This window comes from Condylostylus longicornis, unplaced genomic scaffold (assembly GCF_029603195.1).
Source record: "Condylostylus longicornis isolate FDR11 unplaced genomic scaffold, ASM2960319v2 ptg000153l, whole genome shotgun sequence".
Taxonomy (NCBI): Eukaryota; Metazoa; Arthropoda; class Insecta; order Diptera; family Dolichopodidae; genus Condylostylus; species Condylostylus longicornis.
The window spans coordinates 1,185,151-1,200,817 of NW_026578121.1; the positions used below are offsets into that span (position 1 = coordinate 1,185,151).

General features: G+C 25.0%; 1 protein-coding gene across 1 annotated transcript in view; it reads right to left on the reverse strand.

The window, feature by feature from the left end:
- Nucleotides 1-214: 214 nt before the first annotated feature.
- The window catches only part of LOC129615926 (zinc finger protein 112-like), a 43,296-nt gene continuing 27,843 nt past the window's right edge, over nt 215-15,667 (reverse strand). Inside the window, exons 2-8 of the mRNA XM_055531351.1 lie at nt 14,176-14,458; nt 13,536-13,877; nt 11,670-11,721; nt 11,380-11,497; nt 4,584-4,749; nt 1,909-1,992; nt 215-492 (exon numbers count right to left, since the gene is read on the reverse strand). Of these exons, the coding sequence (XP_055387326.1) occupies nt 302-492; nt 1,909-1,992; nt 4,584-4,749; nt 11,380-11,497; nt 11,670-11,721; nt 13,536-13,877; nt 14,176-14,458 (1,236 nt within the window). The 3' untranslated portion in view covers nt 215-301. The remainder of the gene's footprint in view (nt 493-1,908; nt 1,993-4,583; nt 4,750-11,379; nt 11,498-11,669; nt 11,722-13,535; nt 13,878-14,175; nt 14,459-15,667) is intronic.

Here is a 15,667-nt window from a genome sequence, read left to right on the forward strand (position 1 = left end):
TTTAATTTCTGTCCCTTTTATTTAAAATCATATATATATATAATATGCACATATGACATATTAATATATATATATATATATATATATATACATATATATATATATATATATATATATATATATATATATATTATACCTACATATGTAAATAAGTATTTCTTAAGTAAAAGTTACATATTTTATAATGTTGATTAAAAAAATTACAAAAAAAAAAAAATAAAACAGACAAACGAGAAAAGAAAACCAAAAAAAAAAAAAAAAAATCATATAATAAAAAAACCAAAGTTTAAAATCTTGAATTTCATTTATCGCTAAATTCTGTTTCGCCATTCGAAGATTCATCTTCAGTTGTAGATTCACCGGATGATCGAAAACCAGTTTTATGATTTTCATTTGATTCTTTAGAACATTTTGTGCAAATACCTTGCTTTAAATCATTTGAATTTGCTAAAAATACTTTACCACATCGGACACATTCATCTTGTGGATCACCTGCATATTATAAATAAAAATAAAAATAAAATATTTAGTTATACAATGCTATTTATATTAATTTGTATATAGATGTGTGTATATGTAAAATATATGTGAAATAAAAAACATTGAAAAATGAATGGACGGTAATATATTAATATGGAATTCAAATCAATTTTAACCAGATTTAAATCAATTGTGAATTAAATTTATCACAATTTTTTTTTTTTTGCTTTAATTTTTCATATACCTATACTACGAGTATATAGTTATTGGTTAGAGATTTTAAATCAAAATTTTCAAATACGAGTAGTAAAGAGTATTTTTAAAATCATATACAGTAAAAAGTTCTCTACAATCTTGTATTCACAAGATTTATTAACAAAATATTAGTATCTAGATGAATTTCTACCTGAATTCATTGAATAGATGGCATTGTGCAATCTAAATACAATTTTTACTAAAATCGTCAAAAATTTTTCCAAAACAAATTTTCTTGTAATACATAAAAGCGGCTGACATAACAAATCGTCACTAGTGTTATAAATCGTGACTAGAATAAAATGTAATATCTCATTCCTTAATATGAATCATATATATATATATATACACAGGCTCTATCAGAGGTTGAGACAAGAGAGACATTTGCCCTGGGCCTCACTATCTGCGGTGTCTCAAATTAACAGGTTAATATTTTAAACAAAATATTTTAATTGTCTTCAATGAAGAGAATTGTAAATATTTTGAATAAGTACTAAGAATCAATGAGTATTAAGAATATTGAACATTTGTATACGTAAGTCTAAATGAAATAATTCATAATTCACCATGAAAAAGATTTGAATTAATTAAACATTTCATCGAGAATATGTCAGGACCGACTAAATGGACTAGTAATTATAAACATTAATTATGAAACAGCACGTTTTTTATAGATAATTCGAACATAATTATTAAATTTGGTGATATAAAAGTGAGTAAAGCTTCTAAATATCAGTTGCCACAGACCTCACAGTTTCTTTGAAAGCCCCTGTATATATAAACATATTTCCAATAAATATTATTTCCGAATTAATTATAAAACATTGAATATCAGCCTAAAAATAGGCAATTTTTCAAAATAATATTTAATTATATATCTACATTTTAGTATATAGAGTACATTTAATTTGGTATAAAATTTGAAATCATTTGAAGGAGTCGTCTGCCGAGAGTACTTGCATATACATTCTTTCTTAGTCTAAAATTCAAAATTCTAATTTCAAATATTTGCATTATTTAAAATATGTGTTCAATCAACAGTGAAAAATTACATTCATATTATCTTAATTAAATATAATAATATAGTCATTGATTTCGATTCAAATATCTACAATATTGTACATTATATACATACATATAAATTATTATTTAATGCAAAAATGCTAATATTACCTTCATGTGTTTTCATATGCGCCCTCAAATTACAGGCTAAAGCAAATTTCTTATTGCATAGCTCACATGCATGAGGTTTGTCACCTATAGATATAGAACAGAAAAAAATAAAACAACATTAGCTATACATAATATATAAAAGAAAATAAATAAAATTGAAAATTCAAAAAAAAAATAAAATAGTCTCTTTAGATCTTAATGGCAATCAATATAAGTCGAACATAAATTTATACAAGAAAAACTCTACAAAAAAAAATCCAAGATTTTTTTTTTTTATTTTATTTAGTGTTATATAAGTATATCGAAGAATTGAACTTAAAAATTATAATCATATATTTCCATTTCAATGCATTTCCATTAATCATACATATTAAAAAAATAAAAAAATAAAAAATAAGAAAAATAAAAAAAATTGCGCATATTTTCGTATCCAATTTAAGTTCATAATGGTATACGTATAATAAAATGCAAGTGCAATATATACAAATCATAATATAGACACACACACATACAATTATACTAATATACATGCATAGCAGTAATAATGTATGACATTCATAAAATGATTGATCACATTACTGATTTACAGACATACTGTTTTTAGAGTAAAATGTCATTTTAATTCAGAAATGTCTGCATAAAATTTTTGCTTAATATATAAAATGTGTCTATATATAACATTCAAACCTACATTACAAATGTGATTGGTAATATTGAAGGAAAAATAAAAATAAAGGAAAAAAACAAATTCAATTTAATTTTCATTTTCAATTTATTTATTTCTTATGTTTTTTTTTTGCTGTATTTTTAATTATGATAATTTAAGATCTCACTTCTTTTATCAAATTCAATTTCCATCATCAACCTTTTTTGTAATTTTGTTTATTTATTTTTTTTTTTAAATGAAAACATTATAAATATTTCAATAAAATATCAAAAGTGTTTTTGTTTTTTTATTTGAAATTCTTTATGCTTCAAATATAGATTTAAAATATTTCACGTGTTCATGTCAACTATAAGATATTAAGTTGATAATAATCGAAAAATTTTTAATTATAATAAAAGTGTTATATATAAATGCTATACAATAGCCGTCGACAAACTTTTGTTGGTTATGGGGGTAAATATGTACTATGTGAGTATGATTATGTGCTGCGCGAGTTTCTGACATTTGACCTATCGTACTTACAAGAAAAATGATATTTTCAACTGAGTTTATTGATTGTTTTGTTCTTATATCTATTATCTCTGATTGAATTTTCAAAATTTTTTTTTGAAAAATTTTAATAATCGCAGTCGAATAAATTTTTTCCTTGTAAGCACTGTAATGGGCCACATTTTGAAGTTGAATGAGTTGCATGCTGCTCATGGGCTACATTTTTCCAACAGCAGCTATATAATATGCCGTACAATATCATTTGAAATTGAATTTAGTTTAAAAAAATAAATTGAATTCAGCTTTTATTATTTAATATTAATCCTCAGTTGCCATGGATGCGAACATATTAAAATAAAAATTTTAATTGTTTATGACCGTAAAATGAGGTTAAAGAATTTTTTTTTTGGTAGGATTTAAAAGAATTTTCAAATTAATACTAATAAAATAATATTAAAATTAAATAAAATGTTACAAAAATTTGTCAGCACATATTTTGTTATAATTCAAAATATTAAATTAAAATGGTGTCAATGACCAATGATCAAAATTGAATAATAATTTGAAGTTGCTCGGAAAAGCTTTATAATCAATGATTTTTTAAGCGTATTTTAATGTAGACAGTCACTTAAAAAATTTTGAAATTTTAATAACCAAGCATTTTATTAGAATTCGGCCAATTTAGAAAGTATTGTATTTCAAACTATTTTCAACTGATTAAGGGTTAAAATGTTACTTTAAACAAAAGTTATTAATCAAATTTATTTCGAATATTAGAAATTAGAAATTATTGATAAAATCTTAGCGTAGGTACTAGAAAATCAATTGAATCAAGTCAAAATAATTAGTTATGACGAAATATTTTTTAATTTTACTGACATGTCAATAAATTTGTCAAAAGTTGAAAGGGAAATTAATTTGTTTTTGGCCAGTTAGGAGCCTTAAAAATAAAACTTGCGAATATTTATGCCAGATTAAATATTAAAATCTAAAAATCCAATGATTTGAATTTCATGAAATATATTCTAGACGTATAACATATTCTTAATGACATAACCTGCCATCTTATTGAAAAATATAAAAATTAATTTTAAATTGAAAAATAAATCAATTTTCTGAGAATTTAATCATTGATTATTATGTTTTATTAATTAAAAAGGGTATAAATTCCTTTTTACCATTAAAGTACCTTAAAAATTTATATGTATATATAAATATAACCATAAATTGTTTAGTTTATTAATCATCAAATCAAGTTAAATTAATCAGATTTCTATCTTTGGCAATCAATAAATAACAGAAATTCATTTATTTTAATAATATTGATTCGATCTATATTGATTACGCTATATTGATTATGTTTTCTTTAACGTTTTTGTATATATATAGAGATTCATTAATATAAAATGTTAAGATATATATAAATGTATGGTAATGTCTATATATTTATGATTTATCTACCTGTATATGGATTTTTAAATAAAATACAAAACAGAAAACAAAAAATTTTGTAACTTACCGGTATGCAAGAATAGATGATTTTTAAGATTTGTATGCTTTGAGAAACCTCTACTACAAATATGACATTTAAAAGGCCAAGAACCACTATGTACATACATATGTGATTTTAAATCTCCAGGTGTTGGAAATGATTTTGAACATAAATTACATTTATGTGGTTTTTCCTGTAACGAAAAAAAAAAAAAATTATTTGTAAAAATTTTTAATTTTTTAAATTTTTTTTTGCAAAAAAAATTTTATTAATATAATAAAAATGATTTCATAAAATAAATTATATAATTGTAGTTGATAATTTGTGAAATAACTGTACTACATTATATTTAAATTATAATGTTATACTAATTACTATATATTTTCCTAATCAAACGACAACACTAACATTAAACGTCATATTCTTTTCTTTTTATTGTAAATAGATGACATTTTTAGCTGCGACCATACAGGGTATCCGAGACACAATGGTACTCCCGAAGCAGGGTGATAGAGTGACTTCAGACGAACAAAAAATACCTAGTGACTTTTTATTTTTTGGATCCTTGTTTTCAAGTTATAAGGCCTTAAAGTTGAATTATGGGAAAATTGTCTAATTTTAACATATTTTTTTATAACTCGGGAAATATGACAGGTAAAGATAATTTTGTATACTCATTTTAAAACGAGAAAAATTCTCCTTCTTTTTTCAGAGATATTTTTTTCCTTTGTAGTTACTCATTTTCTAATCTTTACACTTTAGTTAACCTTAACTATACTAACCATTATTAGAATTCACTTTCAAAATTCACATTTTCTAAGAAACGTCAACATATTCGTGTAATAGTTATTTCATTTCTCACTCGTTCCACCTTCCAATTAAATGTTACTTTAAAATTGTTCTGATTCAACACATTTAAATCTTAACTTATCATTTTACTCGCTTTAATCTCAAAGGAAAAGAAAAAGATACGATGGTTCATATAGTCCGCTAAGTGAATTAATACTGACATACAAATACAACAGATTAACTCTTAAATTGATTTAAAAATTATTGTGAATATACAATATTTTCACCACGACTTCAATAACATAAATTTGCTCATTTCAATCTAATATCACTACTTTGTGAGGAGCTTCGGCTGGTTCGAATTAGAAGCGGAAAAGGAGAGATCCGGCGATACCACAATGTGTCTAGTGACATTTTAGTATCGCCGGATCTAGGTGGCTTATGCATACCCATCGGGGAGCCGCGTTTAGTTAACCTAACCTAATATCAATACTTCTAACCAACATTAATGCCACTTTAAGTTCCTATTTCAGATTAATTTTTCTGTTATAACTATCTAATTCAATTACATATATAACACTTCTGATAGTATTCCGAAGCTGATTTTTGAATAATAACCATGTATAATTTTTCTAAATAAAATAGAATAATAAAATTCTCTTTTCCTGTTTAATTATTCAATATTATTTCAACAAAATTGTTCTCCTTTTTGTAGTGCTTGTAAAAGCACAAACAGTAAAATTAATAAAGTTCTTTCGAATAATTGAAAAAATTTATTAACATTATAAAAAATGTAAGTATTTTATCAAATTATTTTATACATTAATTTAGACAGAGTTACCATCGTCGTCATCATCATCTCAATTTTGATTATATCAGAAAATTTCTTTAAATTTTATTATTTTTTTTTCTCTTATTTTGTTACTCTCTAAATGTTATTATTGCCTACCTAATAAGTGAAAAGATGAAAAGAAAAGTTCCGCTTCAAAGGAATTAAAATAAAATTTAACAAAAAAAATACAAAAAAATTTACAAATGAAGAAAAACAAAAATAATATAAAAATGAACTCATTTTGTTACTCTTTGTATAGATGAGATTGCAATGGCATGGCATTTTTGCAAGAAATTTTCAAATCAATTAAGATTGAAGATTTTTATCTTTTTTTTTATTTTTCATCATTTCTCTTCTTCTTTTTTTTTGTGTTATTTATTTTTGATTTGCTTTTGATTTACATTTAATAATCTCTCACTTACTCTCTCTCTTCTTTTTCTCACTTCATATTAAGTGTTCTCTTGTTTTCTCTATATGCGATTTGAGAATTTCCTTTCTTTTTTTTGTTGTTATTTTTCCCAAAAAAAAAAAAATAGCAGTATTCAAACCGCATTACCCGCACTTTATTCTCTTACTACTTACTGCATACGAGTATAAGGAACAAAAATCAGTAGGTACAATTCTTTTTTTGTAAAATTCAACAATACTGCATGTATCTTTAAGTAAAACCTCCACACACACACACTTACACATAAATCTATGCATTTTCTTAATATGAAAATTGCAATTTTATAAACTTACCTAAAAAAAAATGTACCACAAGAGTGTGTGCCTCTTCTACATAAAACAACTTTGATTTTTAATTTTATTTTTCTATCTTATTTTTCTCTTTTATTTCATTATTATTTGAAATTGTGAACAAATCCCTTTTTTTCTTCAAAAAAAACAAATAACAATAATAAGAAAGAAAAAAATGCTTCCATGTAAAATCACAAGCACAATCATCACTTAAATATTGTAAAAACTCAACAACAAAATCAAAAATCAAAAAAAAATAAAATAAAATCGTAACAATTTAAAAATTTTAAAGCAACAATCATTTTAAGAATTTTTCCTTTTGATCGGCATCCTTTGAGTGCGGATCTCAACAAAGCATATTTCACTAATAGCGGAATAGTTCTTGATACGAATTATACCGCGCGAGTTTCTTTGCCACTGTATTTTTGTCCAGATTTTTTTTTGTATTTTTTATGATTTTATTCTTTTCCTGTTTTTCTTTGTTCTTTTTTTTTATATATAATATTGTTTATTTCAATTTAAATACCATAGTTTGTACGTCTGAGTCGCCTGATACTTATAATAATATAATGTAAATAATACATAAAGTGTATTGTTCAGGATTTGGTAACCAGCGGCCCTTCAGAATTTTTTATACAGCCCCCTAAACGACTATAACATTTTTAGAAAAAAAAAAAACAATAAACTTATAGAGCGTGAAAGTGACGAAATATGATTGGCGACAAAAATGCGCTCACAATGAGAAATCTATTTTATTGTTATCTAAATCTCCGGAGTAAACTATCTTTTATTTAGATTATAGATTAAATAATATACAACCGTCTTGCTAGTCGGTTCGACCTTCTTTAATAAAGTATTCAGCAAAACATATTTTGATTTCGTCGGCAATTTGATCACTCTGTGTGTAGAATTTCTGGATCACCACTCTCCACAAGAAATTATAGCATTTTGTTGGGATGCAGCTATATCCATTTAAGAATTTTGAGCATTGAACACGTTGAAATTTAGAACCGAATGAAATCTCACAATAATAGTTGTGATTTATTGCTAAATAATGAATATTTTATTGTAGAAATGATTAATAAAAATTAATGACGAAAACCAAGAATTTAATGAAAAGTGATTTTATTAATATTTTATTTATTAATAATTACGCAAAACCACAAAGAATCTATATAAGCGTATTCAAAGAATTAAGTTTGCGCCGTCACGAAATGCAAAAATGAGTATAACAAATAATGCGCTCAGAGCATTAATGGCCTATCCAAAATTTTTCCAGAAAAGAGTTTATTATGTTCAATAGAACTGTAATGGCCTAAAGAATTGTTCAATTTTTTCATAATACTTAGCTTACTACTCCTCTTTTTACTCAATTTTGACATAAGCTTGTTTTTGCCTCTTAAAAATTTTCTTTAAAATTGAATATTTAACATTCAATTTCATTTTACTCGAAATGTCATTTTTGCAAGTATGTCATTAATGTGCTGAGCGACTTAAATGTGATTCTCAATTATGTTGTAGCCACAAATGCGCTGAGCGCTTCAAATATGAATCTCAATTTTGTTTAAGCCGCATTTAAGTCTGCTGCCCGTATAAAAAATATTATTTTTAAAAATAATATTTTTTTCCACCGTCCTAAAGAGGTTGCCGACCCCCTGATACCATTGATTGTTTCTTTCGTTAAAACGATCATAATACAATGATTTTTTTTTATATATATACTTCGACTCCTTTTATATAAATATTATAACTTAGTTATTATAATTATATTGTATGCTCTTTACGTACAGATTTTCAGAACAACAAACGAAAAAAAAATGCGCACTTGCACTCGTTTTCATACATAATAGCAATGACAATATGACTTTTAAGTTTTAATAAAAAAAAAAACAATTTCCAAACAGTAGTTGATATTTTTTTTATTTTTGTCGCTTTTACATAGCATCTTTCCAAATAAAGTCAATTTTTTTTTTCTGAAAACTTAAGAATTATAGAAGAGCGTGGAAATAATAAAAAAAGATTAAAAAATGGGAAAAAATTGACCATAACAAAATAGGATTTATTTTGTAGAATATTTTCCTTGGTTTAAGAAATTTCGAATTACTTAACTTTAGAAAATTTTATCCTATATCCAAGGGAAGTACATATGAAACACTAATTTGCAAAAAAAAGAAAAACTTACTCCATTTTCTAATTCAGATTAAATTTTTTTTGCATTCTCAAGTATAATTCTTACTAATATTTGTATTGTGAATAATATGGACGACATTATAGGCTATTAAGATTAATATCCATGAAAATTAATTAATTGTATTGGAATTGAACCGATTTTTCAAAATTAATTTTACGGAAAATTCTAATTTTCGAATTACTATTCGCGTTTAATAATAAAAATATTTATTGAAATTTTTTAATACATTCCACATAACTACAAGATTACAGCAGTATTGTGAATTACCACACACAATATTCAACAGTGATAATCTATTAGGTGAATTGTGTATAAATACCGTACAAATTATAGGGGCTTTTAATATTTTTTTTTAAATTTTTAAATTTACCACTTTTTATGAAATAGAAAATCTATTGTGAATTGAAATTCCTATACGTACACAGGATTTCTCAAAATATTTTGAATTGAAATTTTAATAAGAAAAATTTCATTTCAATTATTTTAATTAAAATTTACGTCATTCGGAAGTTGATAACTAATTTGAAATTTTCTCTATAGAAAAAATGTATTTTTTAATATTAAACTATTAGCAAAATTTAATATTAACAGTAGCATAATGTACACATTAATATTTTATTAGAAGATAAAATAATTCTTATAGCTTTAAAAATTCCTTAAACATTTCATTACTATTCAAACCAGGGATAAGTACGTCATTGGGAAATATCCGAACTGTATTACAGACACTATGCAAAACTTCTCAATTTACCACAAGCCTTAGAGCTGTAAAATGAAAATAATTCAATATTCAAAAAAGTATAGGTACTTTCTTCTTATATATGAGACCTATTAATAGTTCATACTAATTTCATCAAGAAGTTGCGCAAATAACCAACGAAAAATAAAACATTATTGAAAATTACATAGGTATAAAATAAAAGACAAAAAAAAAATTTCCACGTAATACTTGAAAACTGATAAAGGGTCAATTTCGCGATATTCCCTTTGAAAATAAACACACTCATAAGCATATATGTATGTATGAACAATGCACACACATTGCATACTGTGTTCGCAAAAAAATCTTCAACATTTTAATCATGAAAAAAGGTTAAAAATTGCGTTATAAACACAATAAAAATCTTGAAATAATTTTCTTAATTTTCTGCTTTTCTTCTATATTTATGCTTATATTGTCATTTTGCTTGCCCTTTTCATATCTATATACTTAGGTATGTGTAAGAGTAACAGTCCCCAATAAAAATTTAACGTTTTTTTTTTCCCCTCTTTTCTTTCCTTCCGTTCATCTCTTACTAAATAGCGGCAAAATTGTTTTATTTTTTCATTTAATCGTGATGCCGGTAGCTCTTTTTCTTCGGTTTTTGTTATTTAGAAAACAAGGAAAAAAAAAAAATTCATCATTGGTGCTCTCTGATAAATTAATTTGTCCTGCTAAACACTTGAGAAATTAAAGAATTTCCCATTTGAGGTAATAAAACAAAAAAAAGAACGAAAAATAAAAGCACAGAAAATTAAAAATTGCAGAAAAAAATTTTTTTCTTTTCTACGCGTCTTTAATTTAGAATTCAATAAGTTTGACACATCAAGTTGACATTAAAATTTAGTTGTTGTGACAGAAATTATTTTAAAATAAATAAATTAAAAGTTTTGATTTAATGAGATCATTATGAACTTTTATAAATAAAAAATTATTGTTTGGGGGGGATCTTTATGGAATTTTGGGTGTAATTTACTAAATAAGTGTAAACTATACCCTTTTCTTGAATATAAATGAGTTTCATCCTCTCATTTACGTCACTCTCATTTATGACATACATATGCGTCATATATAATAATTTATTTACAAATCATATCACTCCAATCGATGTGTTTTAAAAGACTATGTGATATTATTAAATGGAATTTAATCAATAATTATTGGGCAATTGTTTTCTACCAAAAATTATTTTATTTTAAAAGAATTTCTGGAAGAAGATTTCTAAATTCGATTTCACTCATATTACACAATATCTTATTATATTTGACCGCAATAAATCTCGAATTTACATTCCAAATGAAAATATTTATGAAATGTTGCAAGGATTTTCTCAGACTTTGCAATACATGTACGCATACACTCCAATATATATTTCAGTTGCAATATATCTGTTTTGACCGAACCTATACTCCGAAATAATAATATTGTTTTACAATATTAAAATTGAAAAAAAAAACATTATCAATATAAATAGAAAGTAATAAATAAAAATCATATATACAAATATACATACCTTAATATGTGTCATACGATGATAATATAAATTTGAAGATGCAGTAAACCGTTTCCCACAAACTTGACATTGATGAGGTTTCTCACCAGAATGTATACGTCTATGTGTATTAAGTGAACTATAATATAGAAAAATTTTTATAATTATTTTTCATATACCCAATAATTCTTAATAAAATATAATATTTTTTTTAGTTTTCTTCTATATTCAATTGCATATAATACAATATTTTCAACAATAAGACTTCAAAAGTTTTCAATGTTAAAACATATATATATATGTAAGCTTACCTTGATGTTGAAAATCCTTTACCGCATACCATACAGACATGAGGTTTTTCACCTGAACAATCAAAAAAGACACATGAAAGAAAAGAAGAAACAGAAAACAAACAAAAATGAAATTAATAAAAATCATAATAATTTTTTAAAGAAATTTTTGCTATAAAAATAATCAATTATGAGGTACATGGTGTTTAAAAATTAAATCAACATAAAATGATGAGAAATAATGAGATTAAAGTAAACGCAGAAAATGTATAGTAGCAACATTCAATAAAATGTTGATAAATATTTAGTATATTGAGTTAAACTAAATTCATATTTTCGGAAACAATCGTCAAAAAAATGTCGGTACAAAACTCAATATTTAATGAACTCTAGTTAAGAGAAATTAATTTTTAACCGGAAAATCATAGAATTTCTTTTAAAAAATTATAATCTGACATATAATCCACTTGAGGAACTTGTATGCCGAATACTGATTCGAAAAATAAAGAACTCCTAAGTAGAGAAACAAAGAGAATGGCTAATATTTTTAAATATAATAAAAAAGTAAAGCTTATTCGGTTACTGACCTTTCCAAAAGAAATAAAGAGAGTGTAGGTTGAAAAAAGAGTATAACTAAAATTAATTGTGAAAAATCTTTCGAAAATTAAAAAATGTTCGAATCAAGAGAAACGTAAAATATTGTATATTGTTTCACTTAAATTGGTTCTCAGACCTGATTGATGCAGCTACAAAAATTTATTGTAATATCCCACCGTTTATAAATCGCCACCTAGACCTGTAATCGTCACGTAATTAAGATTTGTCCAAGCACCACCTCCCAATCTGAGGCTACCACCACTAATGAACTTATCGCCAATTCCAATGCCTAACAAAAACAGAAATATTATTCATTCCCCTCATATTTGTCATGAGTGATAATCCAAGTGATATAACAGTCTGCAATGTCCAGGCCGACCACCAAAATATCCTCTCTCTTATTTAACGCCAACAGATCATTGATTCTTTTAGGAGACGGGCCAGGAATGAAAAGAATCGTCTGCCCCGACCCACAATAGGGCAACTTCATTACTCTAACGAAGTTCCAATAGCTCTTACAGACACTCCCACACTAAATTCGATTTTATTTGGTAAGAGTTAAGTGCTCAAATAACCGCCTCATTATACGAGAATATGTTAATAGTTTTGATCACATTAAAGAGGAGAGGTAAGTATGAGTTTTAAATAAAAATAATAAAAATTTGGAATTAATTTAAACTTCAGCCATTTTTAATTAATTAATTAATGTACGTACAATTAATCGAAATTAAATGTGATGAAAGCATATGAGAAGAGAATTTTCATACTTTACAATATTTCAAGTATAAATTTAATTTTAAAATTATTAGTAAAAATTTTGAAAATAAAAGTGGAAACCTGTGTTTTTCCTCTAAAAGTTGAAGTACTAAAATTAATGAACAAGGGAAAATGAAAAACTTATTATGTTTCCTTTAAATTACTAATTATGCCTTATAATTTCTTTTTCTCACTGCATTTATGCCTATACTTCACATTAAACCGTAATATCATATTCACCATACACTTTATATAATTATATATATGTATAAGTATATGTGCCTTAATATACAAACAGTATATTTAGTTACACTATAGAGCAAAACAAGTATTGTCTTAAAAATTTCAAAACACACAAAAACTCAATTGGAAAAAGAAGGAAAAACGCCGATAAAGAAAAAACCAAAGAAAATAATTCTTATACATTTTTCTTTTTTCTTCTCCTCATTATTATTATAGTTATTGGTATTATATATTTTTTTTCCACCATATATTTATTTTTTTTTTTTATATTATTATATTCATTAATCTCACCTGTATGTGTACGCATATGTCTTTTAAGTAAACTTGGACGATCAAATGCTTTACCACAAACTTCACATGGTAAAAGTGAACGTTCTCCACGGCTGCTGCGTGCTCTTTGTGGTGTACGTACATGATGATGATGATGTAAATGATGATGATGACGTGATGGACTAAGATCATGTTCAGCACCTGTTGAACTTAATATAAGATCACCTGTATTTTCTGTTAATGATGAGATTGATCCAGACGATTCACTTGATATTGATTTATGTTCATCTTCGCTACTGGATGGTGGTGATATTGGTAACATAACACGATTTATTAATGACATTGATAGATCTAAGGGTGAACCTATATATATACATATAAATAATAAAAATATATTTATGTAAGTTATTATACATAAAATATTATAAAAGATGTGAAAAGATAAAAAAAAATTTATTAAAATATTATAAAGGTTTTCAAAGGTTAAGTTAAATCACAATAAAGAGTAGAGAAATTTAATTTGAAATATGAGAAATTAAAATTATTGAATTAACAAGATAAAAATTACAATTGAAATATAATTTTAGCACTCACACATAGTGATTGTTCGGAAGATATAATTTATTAATAAAAAAAAAAATTAATTATATTTTAAGAATACCCTCTAATATTGAGTCCATTGTTTGACGATATAATGATGCTCTCATTCTAACAAAAAATTGTTCTTCTGGTCTTTCGGGTAAAAAGAATACGACTAGTTCTTGATTTGGTAATATTGGTTTTACTATTTCATATATTGGTTCACCTTTAACTTTAGTACATACTAAATTTACTTGTGGTCCATATGATTCTGATACTCTTAAAAAACGTACCCAATTACAATTACGTACACGTTTACCAAATGTATACGAAATTTCATCGTATAAACCAAATCGATATCTTATCTGAAATTAAAAAAAAAAATTAATATTAAAAATATATTTTTTGTTATAGGTTTGTAAATAATTGATAATGGAAGGTTAAATATAAGTTATCACGGTGTAAAGTAACATATTCAAAAATCATCGAATTACATCTTTAGTACAATACTAATTTCTGTTCACATGTAAATTGCTGCCACAGCATCTGCAATCGAACATGTTTAACCATGAAGAAATTATGAAATTATCGTTCACATCAAAAGTGCTGATGTAACGTCTACAATTTTGCACGAGGCCGGAAATGAAGTTAATTTTAATTAGTATAAGTACCGTTAGATTTTAAAATGGTGTCAATAATAGTAGCATGAAATAAATTAAACTGTTAATTAGAATCTCGATTAAATTAAAAATCTATTTTTTAAGTAATAATTGTAATTTTGTGAAATAAATTTTATTTTTTTAAAAATAAATTAACAAATAAACACATGAAAACATGATAAGCCCATGAGAACCCAACAAATTCATACTCTGCTCGCAGCTCTCCGATGGAATTACAGTATTAATACGATGGAATGCAAAAAGAGATTTGACCTCCTACACAATAGAGTTAATGAAAACCGAGCCCTTAAGAATAAAAAACTGAAACACATATACATACCTATATTTCAAAATAAATAGAACAAGAACAGGAGAAGTAACAAAACATTTAGTTACCTCGCTGGCATAATTACAAAAGGTGGAGAAATAATTTAATCTCATTTATAGCTTTGTGTACTCATTATTAATTTTGATTTGTGACTTACAGCTAAACCCGTTAATAATAATCTTACTGTTTCTAATTCCTAATAACAACGAGTTGATTATAGCTTACAATTTAAAATTAACACTTAGTTAAAATATTCAAATTTTTTTTTTCATAAACCACCATCGTGTTGTTGTTAAAAATGTCGAGATTTTATATATAATAATATTTCAAATTTAAATTTTTAACTAAAAAACTAAAAAATACATAAATTTTAATTAATGTTCACTAATATAGTTCAACATAAAAATAAGTTTGCATTCATGTTTACAATTTAACATATTATTCAATCGCTATATAGCCAGAACATTTTGAGAAATCATCGCATATGCAATAGCAGTAGCAGACCACAATTTTTGTAAATATTTTTCGATTCTACGAGAACCTACTTCTCTCATAGACTTAAAAATTTTGGAAAAAAACCTACATTG